The sequence below is a fragment of the Taudactylus pleione genome, unplaced genomic scaffold, assembly GCF_031769625.1.
Source record: "Taudactylus pleione unplaced genomic scaffold, aTauple2 ptg001032l, whole genome shotgun sequence".
Lineage (NCBI taxonomy): Eukaryota > Metazoa > Chordata > Amphibia > Anura > Myobatrachidae > Taudactylus > Taudactylus pleione.
Window position 1 is genome coordinate 3,260,515 of NW_028285433.1, and position 17,756 is coordinate 3,278,270.

Sequence of the window (17,756 nt, forward strand, 5' to 3'; positions counted from 1 at the left end):
TGCTGTCACAGTGCCCCTATATATAGGCACCATCAGCAGAGTATAGAGCAGCGTGCTGTCACAGTGCCCCTATACATAGCCACCATCAGCAGAGTATAGCGCAGTGTGCTGTCAGTGCCCCTATGTATCCCCTTAGCAGAGTGGTGCGCAGAGTACGTGTGCCTCCTTCTGTGTGTTTTTATACAAGGCGCCGCGAACAGGACACGGTGCCTTGTATAGAAAAACACGTCTCACGAGAATCCGACGTCATTTAGATGACATTCGGACTCGTCGGGGGATCCGACTCAGCGGGAACACTGGAACTTGCGTTCGGGTGGGCTCGGATCCCCCATGTTCTCTAACGGTAATGCAAATGTAACTGCATACTCTTACGGATCGCATTTGCTAAAATATGCTAATGTTTCCCAAAGCAGAGCCGAGCATAGGGATGCGCACTGCTGCCTTCTCAAATCCGTACACCGACGTGCAACAGCATAAACATCGGTACCATCAACGCACAGCAGGCAGCCATGCTTCATATGTGGCAGCTCTTGACATGCAGTGAGCTCTTGTGCTGCTAAAGAAATCCCAATGCCTAATTTATGCATGCCCATGAAAAGGCGTTTAAACGTCAGACATGCCTGTATTTTTCTAACCCCACCATTACCACCCCCAAACGCTGAATGGTTCCTCTGTACCAGGCTTGCCTACCCTCCCGATTTGGCCGGGAGCCTCCCGATTTTCGGGTGCCGCTCCCGGCCCCCCGGAAAGGCAGGAAAGCCTCCCGGCAGCCGGCAACCCTCCCGACCACCCCCAAGAATAAACTAAAAACCCCCGCAGCGGGGGGGCCGGTGACGTGATTCGCGTTGAATCGCGTCATCGTGGCCCCGCCCTGTGGTTCACAATGCCAAAAATAATGGCATTGTGAAGAGGGGGCGGGGCTACGATGACGCAGCTCCACCCCCGGCTCCGCCCCCAAAAGTGACATCATGGCCGGGCGCGCCCCCCGCTGTTAGCTGACAATCAGCTCCCTCCCGGAAGGAGGGAACTGATTGTCGGCAAGTATGCTCTGTACGAACGTAGTCGCAAAACAGTCTCTGCGCATGCGCAGTGCAGCGTCGCACATGCACATTAGCATACAATCGCTCAATTTGCTTAAAAATCGCCATTGCATACATCTCTGAATCAGGTTAATCAAGTTAGTTTGCGATGAACTGGATAAAAGGGTAAAAGTAAAGCAACCTACAAGTACAACAATTTGTGGGAACTTCTACAGCAGTGTTGGAAAGAACTTCCAGAACAATATTTGATTTCTATTGTAGAAAGAATGCTACAAATGTCTTTGGTGGTTATAGCTGCAAAAGGAGGCTGCTTTGATTAATCACATTTTTGATAATTTCTTTTACAAAAAATTATACGATTTCTTTTTTATTTCCGATTATTTGTTCTATGCTTTAATTAAGTATTAAACTGCGTAAATGTAAAACAAATCTAGAAAATTAGGGGTGTTCTAAAACGTTCTCACGGTAGTATACACACACACGCACATATATATATTTGCAGTGTCTGATGCCATTATACTGAAAAGGCTAAGGTTAAACGACACCGCTTTATTTTAGAACAGTTAATTCTGATGATTTCTATGTACTGTTGGAGTCACCTTTTCTTCTTTAAAAAGCACATTTTTATATATCGTAATACATGGCACACTAACAAAGACAATACCTAATAGATCCAATATTGAAATAAGCAGATCTGAATTATGATGGTCCAATACACGGTTCAGTGCTAGTCTGACATTGCACTGTAGCTGTATTAAGGTGAAGTTCTTTCCACACAGATAGGACAGTGTCTTATTGGAGACAAGTGAAAAATATGAATTTGCAGCCATTTGAGCTACTGTAACATCAGTGTCTCTGTGCATGAATCCACCTATCCACACAGTGCATTTCATATCAGTCAATTATTTTTTTACTCTGTTACAAAGCGCCTTCACCCTAATGTCAGCCTGCTCCAGAGGCGATTAAAAAAAGAGCACAGTGGACATATTAAGTATAAGGTCTCTAAATGTAAGTTATCTGTACTATACAGCCTTTGATATATATGAATGTCAAATAGTGGCCTTACTTGCTCTCTTTAACTTTGACTGGTAAAACACTGACAGATCTTACAACTCAGGACACAAGCTATACCTTTTTTTTAAGAATATTTTTCTTGCAAGGATTTACAAAAACAGCTAGAGTTAAGATATATATTTAAGTGTTTAAAATAAATCTGAAAATATGAATCACGTATATGTTGCTATACACTACTAGGGTTAGTGAAAGGTAAAACACATTTTGTGCTCACTAATCTACATGTATTCAATGAGAAATTTTCATCAATTTATGTTACAAGACTCACTTGTACAGTTTTTGAAGGAGCGCATTATACTTAGGGTAGGTACACACTTCAACGACCGGCAATCTTGCCGATGGTCGGGGCGATTATTCTTCACCTTGGACCATGCAAGATTGTCGGTACACGCTAGGAAGATTTAATGATCAACGGAATGATCACTCGTTCCGTCCTTCATTGAACTATACAGCTGTGCATCATGGCCAAGCACACGATAACGCATGCAACCCGTGGGAGTGAGGAATCGGGCATACACACTGTACGATATGCCCAATTTGTCGTTCCGATTTGCCCAAAAATGACAAATCAGGCCAAATATCGTGCAACATGTGTACCTGGCCTGGCTAGTACCACGATATACAACGAACTTGGTACATTTACATTTCAATCAAAATACATTTGTTTAAGTGTACAGGAGAATAACTTACCTCAGTGACAGCAAAACTCCTCTTCCCACAAGGTACCACTTTGTACCATTTGTCATGAAGTGAGTCCATATATCCACTTGATTTAAACTGACTGATTAATTCTGATATATTTGATGTCAGTGGTGAGTTTGGAGGAAGGCCAATCCCATAACCTAGAAAATAATAATAATTGTTGTTTTTTGTTTTTTTTTTATTTCTGAACAAAGATACATATATTTTTTAATGAACATTTTATGCACTAATACTATACCATAACATTAGATGAGCAAAGCATTTGTCATTTCTGAATTATGTGTTTTGATTCTTGTGAAACAATCAGAGAACATGGGAACAAAGGCCCTCATTCAGAGCCGCTCGCTAGCGGCAGTACGCTCGTTCCGAGCGATGTTCGCACATCTGCGCATGCGTACGGTTTTAGTACGCATGCGCGAACCAGTCAGTGCGGCCGAAAATCGTTTGTATGCTATATAGCGAGTGCCTGCTATTTTGAGTGACAGAATGAGGCGTATGTGGGTGGTAACAGGGGAAGGTGCTTGAAAACGGGGGAGTGGAATTCGAACGCAGGCGTGCTTAAAGGTCAAAATGGGCGTTTTAAGGGAGTGCATAATTAATACAGCAGCGTCATTGACCACGTCACTTGGTTTTTTTTAACTCAGAACTGCTCGCAAAATAGCGGTTGAAAAAACCAACCACAAGCATAGCGAGCAGTTCATAAGCTGTATGATGTACTCGATTAATCTAATAAATAGCGGACATGACGTATGGTGCGAGCGGCCAGGGGGCGTTTTTATCAAATAAACGAGCGTATGTTTTGCTCGCTTGTTCAGACTTAGAGGTGTGAACAGACTGCAATGTGCGAACGGATCATTTGAATAGCCACCCCTTGTTTTTGAACGAACGACCGCAAATAGCGAACAGCTCTGAATGAGGGCCAAAGTCGGCCATTTTCCAGTGTTTTGCGCATGCGCAATTGACTCCGGGCACTAGAGTGTACCCGGAGTCTACTGAACATGCACAGAACGCCGGAAAATGACCACCGAGGCCATTTTCCCGGTGTTCTGTGCATGCGCAGTAGACTCCAGGCACACTCTAGTGCCCGGAGTCTACTAATGCTCCGGTGGCTGGCCAGCCGTGTCAGTCGGCTGCCAGCCACCAGGGAGAGAGGAGGGGCCCCGCACGAGGAGTGCACACGGGGCCCCTCCACTCTTAAAAAGCCACTAGATTAGAGGATGACATTGCTCTGCTTTTAAAGCAGGGATAGGGAACCTCAGGCCCGGGGGCCGTATAAGGCTCGCAGAGTTATTTGTTCTGGCCCTCTGAGCTTATCTCTGCTAGCCCCATCTGGCTAGCAGGGTGCCTAGAATGGCACCATGCAGCCAGAATCTATGCAGCAGTGCTGCCAGGTGCGTCCTTAGGATGCTTCAAACGGTCACACCGCTGCCCTTACAGCTCCTAAGAGCATCCTCAGGCATTGCTGTAATCACCAGCGATTGTGACCCCGCCCCGTGTGATGTCACATGGAGGGGCGTGGCCTGCATCGGGCCCGCAAATAATGTTATATATATCAAAATGGCCCTCGGCAGAAAAAAGGTTCCCCACACCTGTTAGTTAATAACAACATTTATAATGTCAACACCACAATGTCAACAGTTATGGTGTTGACATTGTTAGTACATCGATAGGTAACGTGACAACATTCTAAAAATTTTAATATGTTTACTTTGTCAACATCAGAAATGTTCACATATGAAATGCTGACATTGTCAGAATGTCAGCATTGAAGATAGGCTGCGGGACAAGTGGGTTAGGCTAAGGAGGGAGATTAGGATTAGGCACTAGAGCAGTGATTCCCAACCTCGGTCCTCAAGGCACACTAACAGTCCTGGTTTTAGTGATATCCATGAATGAGAACAGATGGTTAAATCAAAATAACTGAGGTACTAATTAAGTCAAGTGTGCTAAATCATGGATATACTTAAAACCTGGACCGTTAGTGTGCCTTGAGGACCGTGGTTGGAAACCCCTGCACTAGAGGGAGGGTTAGGGGTAGGAACTAGTATTAAGTGCTCACCGGAACACCACTCCATCAGATGACTCTCCCGGTAATGACAGTTACATGACCGTCGGGACCCGGAAGATATTGCCGTAGCAGTTGCGGCAGTTGCGAGCAGATAAGTCACAGAGAGGCCAAAAGGAATATGTCGACATTCTATCATGTCAACATTTCATGAGTGTCGACATGATGCATGTTGACATGGTCATACTATCGACATTCTTAGCATGTCATCATTGACCATATTATTAATGTCAACAGATCATATCACACCCATATTTAACCACACTGCAATTAAATCTATAGCAACACATTTATAAAAAAGATGAATATTGTTTCATTTGTCTCATTTATACTGAAGTGTATTTGAGGCGTATTTATCAAGCTACTTTAATTCTATCCTTAAAACATGCAGAACTAGAATGCGACAATAATATTATTTAGCAGCATTAACCTTTTAAGTGGCCAATATTTTTTCCAAAAACCCTCAGAAATTGTTGTTTTGATAGAGTTAGATCAAGAACATCTATTTAAAACCTATCCAGCATTGTTTTATTATTTTTTTTAATGAAACACAACATTAATATCAATCTTTTAAATATCGGAACATTGATCATCTGAACACATATGGTATACACTGGGGGACTGAGGGATGTTTAACTTACATTTCCCTGGCAGTTGCTCCTCTCTGCAGCCACCTCGGTGGGGGGTGCTACCGGGCTGCCCGGTCAGCAGTGATCGGCTGCATGGCAGACACTGGGGGAGGGTGCATGTATGCCGAGGGGTAGGGAGGTCCCTTTGAGATGGGCTTGCCTATGTAGCTAACCACATCCTTAGATATTGTTATCCCACCTATAGTCCCTCAATAGGGCAGCCCTGCCATAGAGGATCTTGTGATCCCTCTTTAGTGGTCTGGTGCATATCATAATGCCCATTGCAACTGTTTTTGGGCAGGCATGCACAGTAGCGATAACTTTACTTCTTACTTGTCATTGGGATGGGCTCTTATGGGAGCTGTGTCCAGATGATAGCAGGATGATACGTTTCCCCAAACTAATATTCTTTGTTGCTACAATATGCAACTCTAGGAATGGTAATTTTACTAAATATGCCCCTTCATGCATCAAATTAAAATAATTGTAAAACAGTATACAAAAACCTTTTAAAATAATTGTTAGGTAGTTTTCCAAAGCTATAAAGACAGGGCAATGTGTAAAGCCTTTTTCGTCCCCATCCTTAATAATTTAATGATAACATAATTTAAAAAATCACATAATAAATGACATCACATTAAATGTCCTACCACAAAAATTATTATGGGCTTGATGGAGAGATAAATGCAAATTGACCATACAGTATGTGCTCCAGCATTGCATGCATTGAAATAAATGTGTACTTTAGCCTGTGTGCAGCAGTCTCTTATCCCTATACTTCATACTTGCCTACCCTCCCGATTTGGCCTGGAGCCTCCCGAAAATCGGGTGCCAGTAATATCGGCATTGTGCAGCGGGTGCGGGGCCGAAATGCTGCGATAACGTGGCCCCGCCACTGCTCCGCCCACAAATGACAGTGAGCCATCCGGCCCCTCCCCCTTGTGCCGGCCTCGTGCCCCTGCCATACCGATCTGGCTGCTCCCTCCTGGAAGCTGTACTTCATTTGCTACTTGTCATCATCAGTGTGCACTTGCACCAGCCTATACTGTTCTTGGTGAAAATATAAACATGCCTTCACTGAACATTGCCTACATTGCCCATTATAGCCAGGTTAAGTCTCCTTTACTGGGAGCGGACATGTAATAGAAATGCATAGGTACTTGCATCTGCTCAGCTCCAGAGCATGCACAGTGTTAAAATTCACAGGGTATGCTCTACACACGGGTGCCCCAAGGTATACATCTTTAACAGGCCTGTCTCAATGATTTCACTACATAACAAATTACATCACATTAAACATTTCAAACATTATTAGAATGACTCAATGATTTTCTAATGACATAATTTATATAATGATATAAATTACATAAAGTCATCACATAAAGCACTTCAATCATCACTACATCACTAAGCATGACACATTCTCTAAGGTATTACTTACTGTACATCAGCAAACAGGTCATCCTAGCAAAATTGTTTTAAGTAGAATATAGTATTCATACATTACATACATTAGTGTGTCTTTATATAGCACTGCATGTGCTAAAAAACAAATCTGCATAATCAGCTATACTTACTTGGATGTCACACCCGGCCTTATATAAATACCTTATGGGCATGATCACAGAGACACAATGCGTCTATTTCTCTTGTATGGACCCTCAAATCTTTACTGCAGTTTAAACAATGTCTCTGTTTCTAATTTATTAACTACATATAGTAGGAACAAACATACTAACAGCATTGTTTCAAATCTAACTTGCACATTTAAACCACAATTAATATAAGTAATCAGGCCCTGATTCAGACCTGCTCGCTGCCGCAGGCAGCTCGCAGGGTCTGTGGGCGTTTCTTTCTTTATTTTTTTTGTCTCCAGGCCGCTCGTAAAGCTGTGGGTGTCCATCCACAGCTTGTGCAAGCGGGCTGGAGACTGTCACGATTATCGCGACCATCGGGGTTGCGACGATCACCTGGGGTAGGGTTTCGGCTGCCGCAAGCCCGAGTGGACTCCCTGCTCTAATAGAGCAGGAAGTCCACTACTGACATTGCTAGTGATGTCAGTAGGTCCTCCCACAAGCACCAGGCGTTCCTGAGGGAACGCCTGCATTTGTGCAGCCACCCCCCCTACCCACCTACAAAATGGAGCGAGTTGTCACTCACCATCGACAGCCTCCCCGTCTTGTAGCGAGCCCCGCAGCGACTGAAGTTCAGTCGCTCGGCGGTCTTGCGCATGCGCACACTGCACACGATGCATGCGCAGTGGCCAAACATCGCGCTGCTTGCAAGTGCAGTGCGCTCGCAAGCGGCTCTGAATCAGGCCCTCAGTCCCTGAGATAGATAGCTGGGATATGCCACCTCTACTCACATCTTTATATGATGCTAGAAAATGTCAGGTGTTCCCAGTTGTTCATGTGCAAAGGGAATAGTTTTCCCCATTTGTCATACAGCTTTAATTGAAACGTACATTATGGAATCCTCATTAATCATTGTACAGTAACCTAAACCTGCTAGTTGTTAAGTAGTGAGGGTGAACGTGGGGGAGGGGGAGTCAGTGCTACTATTAGTTGAACTTAGGAAGTTGTGTCAGATATATAGGTGGAAATGTTTTTATTTTTCCCATGGAGCCCCAACACAGAGTGATGGTCACTTACATGGAAGAGCAGCAGATCTTATCTGTGAAATTGCCTGCTGCTCTGCCATGTCAGTGGTAAATTAAGTGTTGTACTTGCTCTATTGACACAGCCCAGCTCCACAGCCTGATAGTGTTCAAAGAGAGAGAGGGATCCAAGGTGCCCAGGGTGCTTAGCCTGCCCTAGAAAGGAGGAGCAGCAACCTTGCAGGTATTTTTAAAGGTGCCCCTGTCTATTTACACTACCTACACAATCAACTTGTTATGATAACCATGAATCTACGAACACATCATATAGGATCCCCACTAATCATAGTGGCCAGACTCTAGACTGATTTATTTTAGTAGTGCCCCCTCCCTCTCAACTAATTATGAACCATACATTATTTTTGTCAATGTAACACTATTCCCCCACTTACCATGAAAAATGTTGAATATACATTGATATATCAATCTATGTATTATACAATTCTGGCTCTTTGACTGAGCAGTCACACTTAGCGTGTTCTCCACTGGGACCCACCATCTACCATCAGTTGGGCCCCAAAATTATCTGTAGTGGTTCATGTAACTGCTCCCTCATCCACCATCCTATCACCCCTGTTACCAACCAGATGCCCTCTGATCTGCTTTGATCCAGCATCTCCTGTGATTGAGGCCATTGCTTCAGACTGGGCCTCCCACCAATAAGAGTACTGCCAAATCTACAGCAGCCCCTGGCACCCCCCTCTCATGGCCTGCCTTCCTATGCATTTGGTCACCCAGACCCGTCAAATCTGGCACCTGATTCTACATGCACAGCTCCAGATTTGGCCCTGGAAATTGATGCCGCGACCTCACCCCACATCCATGCTGGTGGCCTGCCACAAAACAGTCCTGCCTCATCGACACTCCACTCCTATCACTCTCTCTGATGGCTTATGCCTGCAGCTTCTTCCTCCATGGGTCCCTGCAAGCTGCAACTCTGAACTGCTGTTGGAACACCCTACTATGGCCTCTGATAAAATTGTGCACTGTGAAGCTTTATCCATACATCTTCAGTGCTCCACATACATTCAAGACCTTCAGAAATGTGCCAGCCATGCACCTAGTACCAGAGGCCTAGAAACAATCACCTTGATTCACACCAAGGAAACCGGAGAAGGCCAGAAATACTACAGCAATACTTGTAAACCATCCAGGACTCTACTTCATCTAGGCCCCTGCACCATCATGACCCCATCTAAGACTTGGCACCATACTGGTCATAGAATCTTGTTGAGCTCAGCACCACAGTGGCTCCCACTATGTTCCTCTACCCTATATACATTCTCTATCTTTCCCTTTTGTAATTCCCTAAAGTTTTAATGTCTCCACATGTTGCATCTCCCACTCATTGTAACCTATGTAGCACATCCAAGATTGTTGCCTTGTCTCTTACTTTCATGGATGGGGGTAACAATCTGTAGATCAAATGTTATTGGTAACCTATATTTTGTATATGTAACATTCTGTATTTTCCAATTTGTTTATCTATGTTGATATGACAGTATGCATCATATCAGCATCAGTGGTGTAAATAGGGCAGGGTGAGCAGAGCGCGTGTCCTGGGCGCCATGGCAGGCCCAGCAGAGGGGGGCACCACCAGCCAGGACAGCGTACCCACCTGCCCTGTGGGTCTCATAATGTTCTGGCAATGGCTGCTACACTAGTACTAACTCCCTGACCGCCCTCCTCTCATTCTCCTAAGTGTGGTGAACTGTGATTGGCAGGTTACAGGACATCCTCTGTACTTTTGCTGCCTGATTGGCAACTTGCTGCTACCAATCAGTGACTGGTAGCAGCGAGTAGCCAATCAGGTGGCACAAAGTACTGAGCACGTCCTGTAACTTGCAGCCACCTTCCTCTCACAGCTTCATCATTAGAGTAACAGCTTCATAGTCTAATGGTGTCCTTATGTACGGAGACTGGCGGCCATATACTTATAGTCTCTCAGTCACAGAGCAGAGGGGCCGGGGCCACAGGGGCTTTAGCTCCCATTTTATCGCAGACATTCCTGTCACAGCTGAAGCCAGGTAATGTGTTCTATATACATTTAATTTATTATGTAATGGGGGGGACTGTACAGTGATATATAAGGGGAAATAACACATCGCCCAGAGGAAGGTGGATTGTACGATCTACAGTAAAAGGTAGACAATGTCTAGATAGACACCGGATGTCAGGCAGGCAAAAGGTCGATAGGGACAAAAGGTTGACAGAGACAAAAGGTCAACACACTAATGTCGACATGTAAGAAGGTTGACAGGTACAAATGGTCGACAGGGCCCAGAGGTCGACATTCATATGGTCGACACATGGTTTTGTTTTCTAACCCTAATCTTCACCCTAAACCTCCCCCTTGGTGCCCAACCCTAACCCTCCCTCCTGGTGCCTAACCCTAACCGTTGGGGTAGGTGCCTGACCCTAACCATCCCTTCTAGTGCCTAAACATAACCCTCCGGTAAGTGCCTAACCCTAACCCTCCCTCCTGGTGCCTAACCCTTACCATAGGGTTAAGTGCCTAAACCTAACCGTTGGGGTAAGTGCCTAACCCTAACCCTCTGGTAAGTGCCTAACCCTAAACCTAACCCTAACATAACAAAAAAAGCATATGTCGACCATTTGCATGTTGACCTTTTGATCCTGTCGACCATTTGTACATGTCGACCTTCTTACATGTCGAAATTTTGTCCCTGTCGACCTTTTGTTCCTGTCGACCTATTGCCTGTCTAACATCTGGTGTCTATCTAGACATTGTCTACCTTTTTACTGTAGATCTTCAGAGCAAATCCCATAGGGAGGAGGGTACTGTACAATGATATCTGAAGGGTAAAAACACAGCTCCCAGCACACACTGATATGTGGTATTATTATTATATTGGGGAGAGGGGACCGTACAGTGATTTATGAGGAGGAATAACACAGTTCCCAGCATGCACTGGAATCAGTATGCAATGCCGGCAGTCGGGATGCCTCCTGTCAAAATACCGACAGGGGTCAGGTAAGTATACTTACCCTCCCCCTTCTCCCCCCAACCCTAACCCTCCCTTCTTGTAGCCTAACCCCAACCCTCCCCATTAGTGCCTAAACCTAACCTTCCCCCCTTAGTGCCTAACCCTAACCCCCCACAGTGGTGCATAACCCTACCCCCCCAGGGGTTCCTAACCCTAACCTCCCACCCAAAACCTAACGCTAACCCTGCTATGCTACCTAAACCTACCACTCCTCCCCCGGGGCTAACAGCTAAGACTCCCCCAGCTTACCTCGTTTGGGCTGGCATCTTTTCTGTATTCCGGCATCGGGATTAGTATAGTTGTCTGTACTTTGATGCCAATCTTAAGTCCCTTGTCAGGCTTCCACCGTCGGGATTCAGAACTACATCCCACATGCACTGATATGTGGTATTATTATTAAATAGGGGAGAGGGGACCATACAGTGATATATGAGATCGAATAACACAGCTCCCTATAGCGCCCACCCACAGACTTGCCATTGCACAGCCAAGCAAGGCCCATGGTGCATGGTGCTGCACCTCCCACCTTGCTGCCAGGTTCGTGACACCAGCGTTACATGACATCAAGCTCCCTGTCCTGACGGGAAGAAGAGCCCCAGTGCCAGCCTGTCCTCACCATCTGCAGCTCATCCAGACAAACGGCAGAGGTGAGGGCAGCTGGCAGTTACTGAGAGAGAGTGGAAACAGAGAGAGAGAGAAATAAAGGAGGGGGGACACAGAGTGACACAGAATGAGGGGGTGGCACAGAGAGACACAGAATGAAAGGGGGGAGGCTGTTTGACATAGTGTGAAGAGAAGAGGAGACAAAGACATGATGTGAAGTGGGATGGTGAAAGATGCAGGTAGAACATGATGATGTAGCAAAGAGACGCAGGATGTAGATGATGGTGTGGCTGAGAGATGACGCTTGGGGGAGATGATCGTATGCTGAAAGATGACAGAGCGATGAGATGATAGTGTGCTGAAAGATGACGCAGGGAAAAGATGATGGTGTCATTGAGAGGATCCAGGGTGGACATGATGGTATGGCTGAGAGACGACGCAGGGTGTCAGGTTCTGGCCTAGGTTCGGCCATTACTCACCAGTGTGACAACTTCCCCTGTCTTCTAGTGCGGTCAGAAGTCTGGTACAGCGGCGGGTGATGCGCTGAGAATTATGCCTTAGGTGCATTATCATCAGTGGCTGCTCCATGATTTGGTTTCCATGTTTTCTGTCATGGACGCAGCCATGACAGTCTGTATCACGTGACTGACCCTGCAGCCAATGGTAGCATGGTTGTTTTCAGCTGACGCTGCCTTCCAATGGATTGCTACCTTAGGGTATTTAACAGGGCTCTGGGCAACAGGAAGTTGCCTATACAATGTTGTTACTTCTGGTGTCTACTAGTCATCACTTCATTCCAGGTTCCCCTATTGTTATACCCTGGAGTTTCTTCAAGTGCCATCTCTTTGTGCAGTATTGCGACAGGAACACCTTGCCTACGTGCAACCACCAGTGCCATCTCTTTGTGCAGCAGTGTGACAGGAACACCTTGCCTACGTGCAACCACCAGTGCCATCTCTTTGTGCAGCAGTGTGTCAGAAACACCTTGCCTGTGTGCAACCACCAGTGCCATCTCTTTGTGCAGAAGTGCATCATAAACACCTTGCCTGCATGCATCCACCAATGCCCTCTCCTTCTGCAGCAGTGCGTCAAAACACCTTAGCCTGTGTACTCAGTACTTCCATGGGATACTGCTACTACTGAGTCATTCTTCCATATTCGTGGAGCATCTACTCTCCTGGCTGTATACCCAGAGTCATTCTCCAGTGCAAATAATCAGCTAGTGCTTCTTTCTTTCTACATCACTAGAGCCATCGTTTGTGTTTGTCTCCATTCCCACGGATATTGGGTACCTGTCCAAAGGGCCGCGACCTGCCTGAAGGGTGCAGCTTAAACCCATATGCCACTTGGAGGGGTCACTGGGGAACACCTCCCAGCAGGGTAGACTCTGCGCCTTTAGACAGGTCTCGCCAACTTCCGACACAAGTGAATGAGGAGTTCATACATTCAGGCCCCTCACCTCAGATTCCTCCCTCAACCCTGGACCTCAGTTCTCAACTCCTTAGCAAGAGATTCTCCAGAGACAAGCGTGACACAGGGAAGAGATGATGGTATGGCTGAGAGACACAGGGGGCAGGAAGTGGCACAGGGGGCACGAGTCTGGTTGATCTGCTGTTGTATGATGATGACCTTGATAATATTCCTACACAAACAGACATCTTCTGGATCATTCCTATATGAATAGTGAATACCGACTGAAGACACCATCTGCCATGGAAGGATACATTTCTTCAGAAGTTCCCATTGTGAGAAACCACCATACAGGTAAGGCGCATATGGAATGGAAAGGAATGTTCCCAAAGTGATGAGAAACGGTGGTCGGTCTATTTTTCAGTGGACATGCCCACTTTTTCGAATAGTGGGGAAGCCTCATGTTTTTCATCTTGCCCTGGGCTCTAAATACCCAAGTTATGCCACTGATCAGCATGCATCGCTTAACAAGCCAATTGTAACCTTAGTAGTGCACACTAGATGGCTGCATTACCTAGTACTTTCACACACAAGATAAATGATCTGTGGTACTGATGACCTTGTTGTTGTCCTTGTATTTTGGTGCTTGTATACTACATTTCATACTTTGCATGTCGTTCTTTGTATCTCCCCAAAGTTTAAACATATCTCCAGGAATAACTTATTCCTTCACCCATTGTAACTAGGGGTGTGCACCGGCCACTTTTCGTGTTTTGGATCTGGATCTTTATTCGTGTTTTGGATCTGGATTGGTTTTGCCAAAACCACCCTTCCGTGTTTTGGGTTCTGGGTTTTGTATCTGTATTTTTTTGAAAAAAAGCATAAAAACAGCTAAAATCACAGAATTTGTGGGTTTTTCTACTCCTATGCTATTATTAACCTCAATAACATTAATTTCAACTCATTTCCAGTCTATTCTGAACACCTAACAATATTGTGTTTAGTCCAAAAGGTTGCACCGAGGTAGCTGGATGACTATGCTAAGCGACACAAGTGGGCGGCATAAACACGTAGTCCATCTAGGAGTGACACTGCAGTGGCAGACAGGATGGCAGTTTGAAAAACTAGGCCCCAAACAGTACATAATGCAAAGAAAAAAAAGAGGTGCAAGAAGGAATTGTGCTTGGGCCGTCCGACCCACCCTTATGTTGTATAAACAGGACATGCACACTTTAACAAACTAATCATTTCAGTGCCAGGGTATGCCACACGACTGTGGCTGAAATCATTGGTTCGTTTGGGCCCCAAAAAAACAAGCTGGCAATTAATCTGTCCCTGCACAAACTGGCTCTACGGAGGCAAGATGTCGTCCTCATCCTCCTCATCCACTGATTCCTCACCCTCTTCAGTGTTGTGTACATCCTGATCCTCACAGAGTATTAATTTGTCCCCGCTGGAATCCACCACCACAGGTCCCTCTGTATGTTCTGGAGGCTGGTCTCCCTGGAAGAATTGGTAATTCATTTTGATGAACATCATCTTCTCCTCATTTTGTGGAAGCAACCTCCTACGCCTTTCGCTGACAAGGTTCCCAGCTGCACTAAACACTCTTTTGGAGTACACACTGGAGGGGGGGGCAACTTAGGTAAAATAGAGCTAGTTTGTACAGAGGCCTCCAAATTGCCGTCCGCAATGTAATCCTCCACCATTCTGTCAAGGTTGACAATATCATATGCAGTGACAGTAGACATGTCATAAATTGTTGCCAGGACCTTCAGTCTGGACCAGATGTCCAAACTTGGTCCTACCTGCCCTGCATCACCGCCAGTGGGTTGCTTAGAATACCTAAGTTGTTTCCTGGCAGCCCCAGTTGCGGGAGAAAATGAAGAAGGAGCTGTTGACGTGTCACGTTCCGCTTCAGCTGACAGTTTTCGCCAGCAGATCTTTGCACCTCTGCAGGCTTACGTCGGCCACAAAGAGAGACACCACATAGACTTTAAACCTAGGATCAAACACAGTGGCCAAAATGTAGTGGTCTGATTTCAACAGATTGACCACCCTCGAATTCTGGCAAAGCGAATGAAGGGCTTCATCCATAAGTCCCACATACCAAGTGGAATTGCTCCATATTAGCTCCTCCTTCACTTTCTCCAGCTGCTTTTGCAAAAGCCTGATGAGGGGAATGTCCCGACTCAAGCTGGCAGTGTCTGAACTGACTTCACGTGTGGCATGTTCGAAGGGCTGGAGAACCTTGCACAACACGGAAATCATTCTCCACTGCACTTGAGTCAGGTGCATACCCCCTCCTTTGCCTATGTCATCTAGAGGGATGAGTTCCACCGCGTCACAACCTCTTGCTTCCGGTTGATGGCAGGGCAGGTTCAAGACTGTTAGCTGGCACTCCAGTCTTCGGCACACAGTCGCTGAATGGCGAAAGTGGTCCGAAATTTTTCAGGCCACCCAAAGCGTCTCCTTGTTGTGTTTCAGAAAATTCTGCACCACCAAATTTATTGTGTGAGCAAAACATGGGACATGCTGGAATTTGCTCAGATGTAATGCCCGCACAATATTGGTTGCATTGTTAGATATCACAAATCCCCAGGAGAGTCTAAGTGGGGTAAGCCATTGGGCAATATTTCCCTCAGTTTCTCTAAGAGGTTGTCGGCGGTGTGCCTCTTACTGAAACCGGTGATACACTGCGTAGCCTGCCTTGGAACAAGCTGGTGTTTCTGAGCTGTTGCTACTGGTGATGCTGCGTAAGGCGATACATCTACCCAGTGGGCTGTCACAGTCATATAGTCCTTAGTCTGCCTTGTTCCACTTGTCCACATGTCCGTGGTTAAGTGGACATTGGGTACAACCGCATTTTTTAGGAAACTGAGGACACTTTTTCTGATGTCTCTGTACATTCTCGGTATCGCCTGCCTAGTGAAGTGGAATCTAGAAAGGATTTGGTACCGGGGACACACTACCTCCATCAATTGTCTAAATCCCACTGCACTAATGGCGGATACCGGACGCACGTCTAACACCAACATAGCAGTCAAGGCCTCAGTTATCCGCTTTGCTTCAAGATGACTGTTGTTGTACTTCATCCTCCTCACAAAGGACTGTTGGAGCGCCAATTGCTTAGTAAAAGTGTTCCTACTTCCTCTCTGGGATGATGAACGACGCCCAGCAGCAACAGCAGCAGTGGCAGCAGTAGGCGTAGCAATGCAGGATCCTCCGGAGGAATCCCGGATAGGAGAGTCAGTCATGCCAGTGACATGGCCTGCAGGATTACTTCTGATCCTGACTAAGGAGGAAATTGACGAGGAGGGAGTTGACGGTGTGGTTTGCAGGCGCTTGGATACAACAGGACAAAGGGATTTAGGTGTCCCTGGACTGCTTACGGTCTTAGCCAAAGTCAGTAACTTTTTATGAACGCACTGTAGGTGACGTATAAGAGAGGATGTTCCTAGGTGGTTAACGTCCCTACCCCCACTTATTTCACCTTTAGATATGGTACATATGGCAAGACAGTTGTTGTCCGGATGTCGATATAAATATTGCCAGACCAAAGAGGTGGAATGTTTGGTCTTCTGCCCAGGCATGACCGTGATGGGCTTTTTCATCCCATGGACAACAAATGTCTCCCCCGGGGCCTGATTTAAACAAACCACATCACCATCAGAATCCTCTTCGTCAACTTCCTCAGCACCAGCTACACCAATATCCTCATCCTGTTGTACTTCAACAGTGACATCTTCAATTTGAATATCAACAAGTGGACTGTGGGTGCTCCTTCCAGCACTTGCAGAGGGTGTGCAAATGGTGGAAGGAGCCACCTCTTCCCGTCCAGTGTTGGGAAGGTCAGGCATCACAACCGCCGACACACTTGGACTCTCCTTGGGGATTTGTGATATCTTCTTAGAACGCACAGTTCTTCGCTGTGCTTTTGCCAGCTTAACTCTTTTGATTTTTTTAGTGGGAGGAGGGCTTCCATTGTCATGTGAAGCTGAACCACTAGTCATGAACATAGGTAAAGACCTTAGCCATTCCTTGCCACTCCGTGTCGTAAATGGCATATTGGCAAGTTTACATTTCTCTTCAGATGATTTAAATGTTTTTTTCAAGGTCATTTTCCTGAACTTTGCCATTTGGGATTGCTGTGCTTTTGCCAGCTTAACTCGTTGCCAGCTTAATACATGCGGCTAAGGTGCACACAAACACAGAAAAGAAGATTTTTTTATTTTTTTGGAGTGCACTTTGGGGGTTACACCACCCTTTAACAGACAAGCCAGCTGGCCATTTACTTATGACACAGGCGCACGTTTGGCGCTGCTGCTTTGTTGATGCATGTGCAGCTACAGTGCACACAATTCACAAACACAGAAAAAAATAATTGTTTTTTTACCTTGGGGGGAGCACCCCTGATGGACAGATCACTCCCTGGACAACACTACAGCACCCCTTTAGGACTACAGCCTTTATGGGACACTGCACAACACAGCCCAGCCAGCCCCTATTGACAAGAGCAGCACAACACAGCCCAGCCAGCCCCTATGGACTTTGGAGTGGACACAGCCC

The 17,756-nt window shown here is 46.0% G+C and overlaps 1 protein-coding gene across 1 annotated transcript in view; it reads right to left on the minus strand.

Annotated features, from left to right (window-relative positions):
- The window catches only part of GRIN3A (glutamate ionotropic receptor NMDA type subunit 3A), a 330,079-nt gene that overhangs the window by 23,697 nt on the left and 288,626 nt on the right, over nt 1–17,756 (minus strand). Inside the window, exon 6 of the mRNA XM_088461321.1 lies at nt 2,805–2,956. Within this exon, the coding sequence (XP_088317447.1) occupies nt 2,805–2,956 (152 nt within the window). The remainder of the gene's footprint in view (nt 1–2,804; nt 2,957–17,756) is intronic.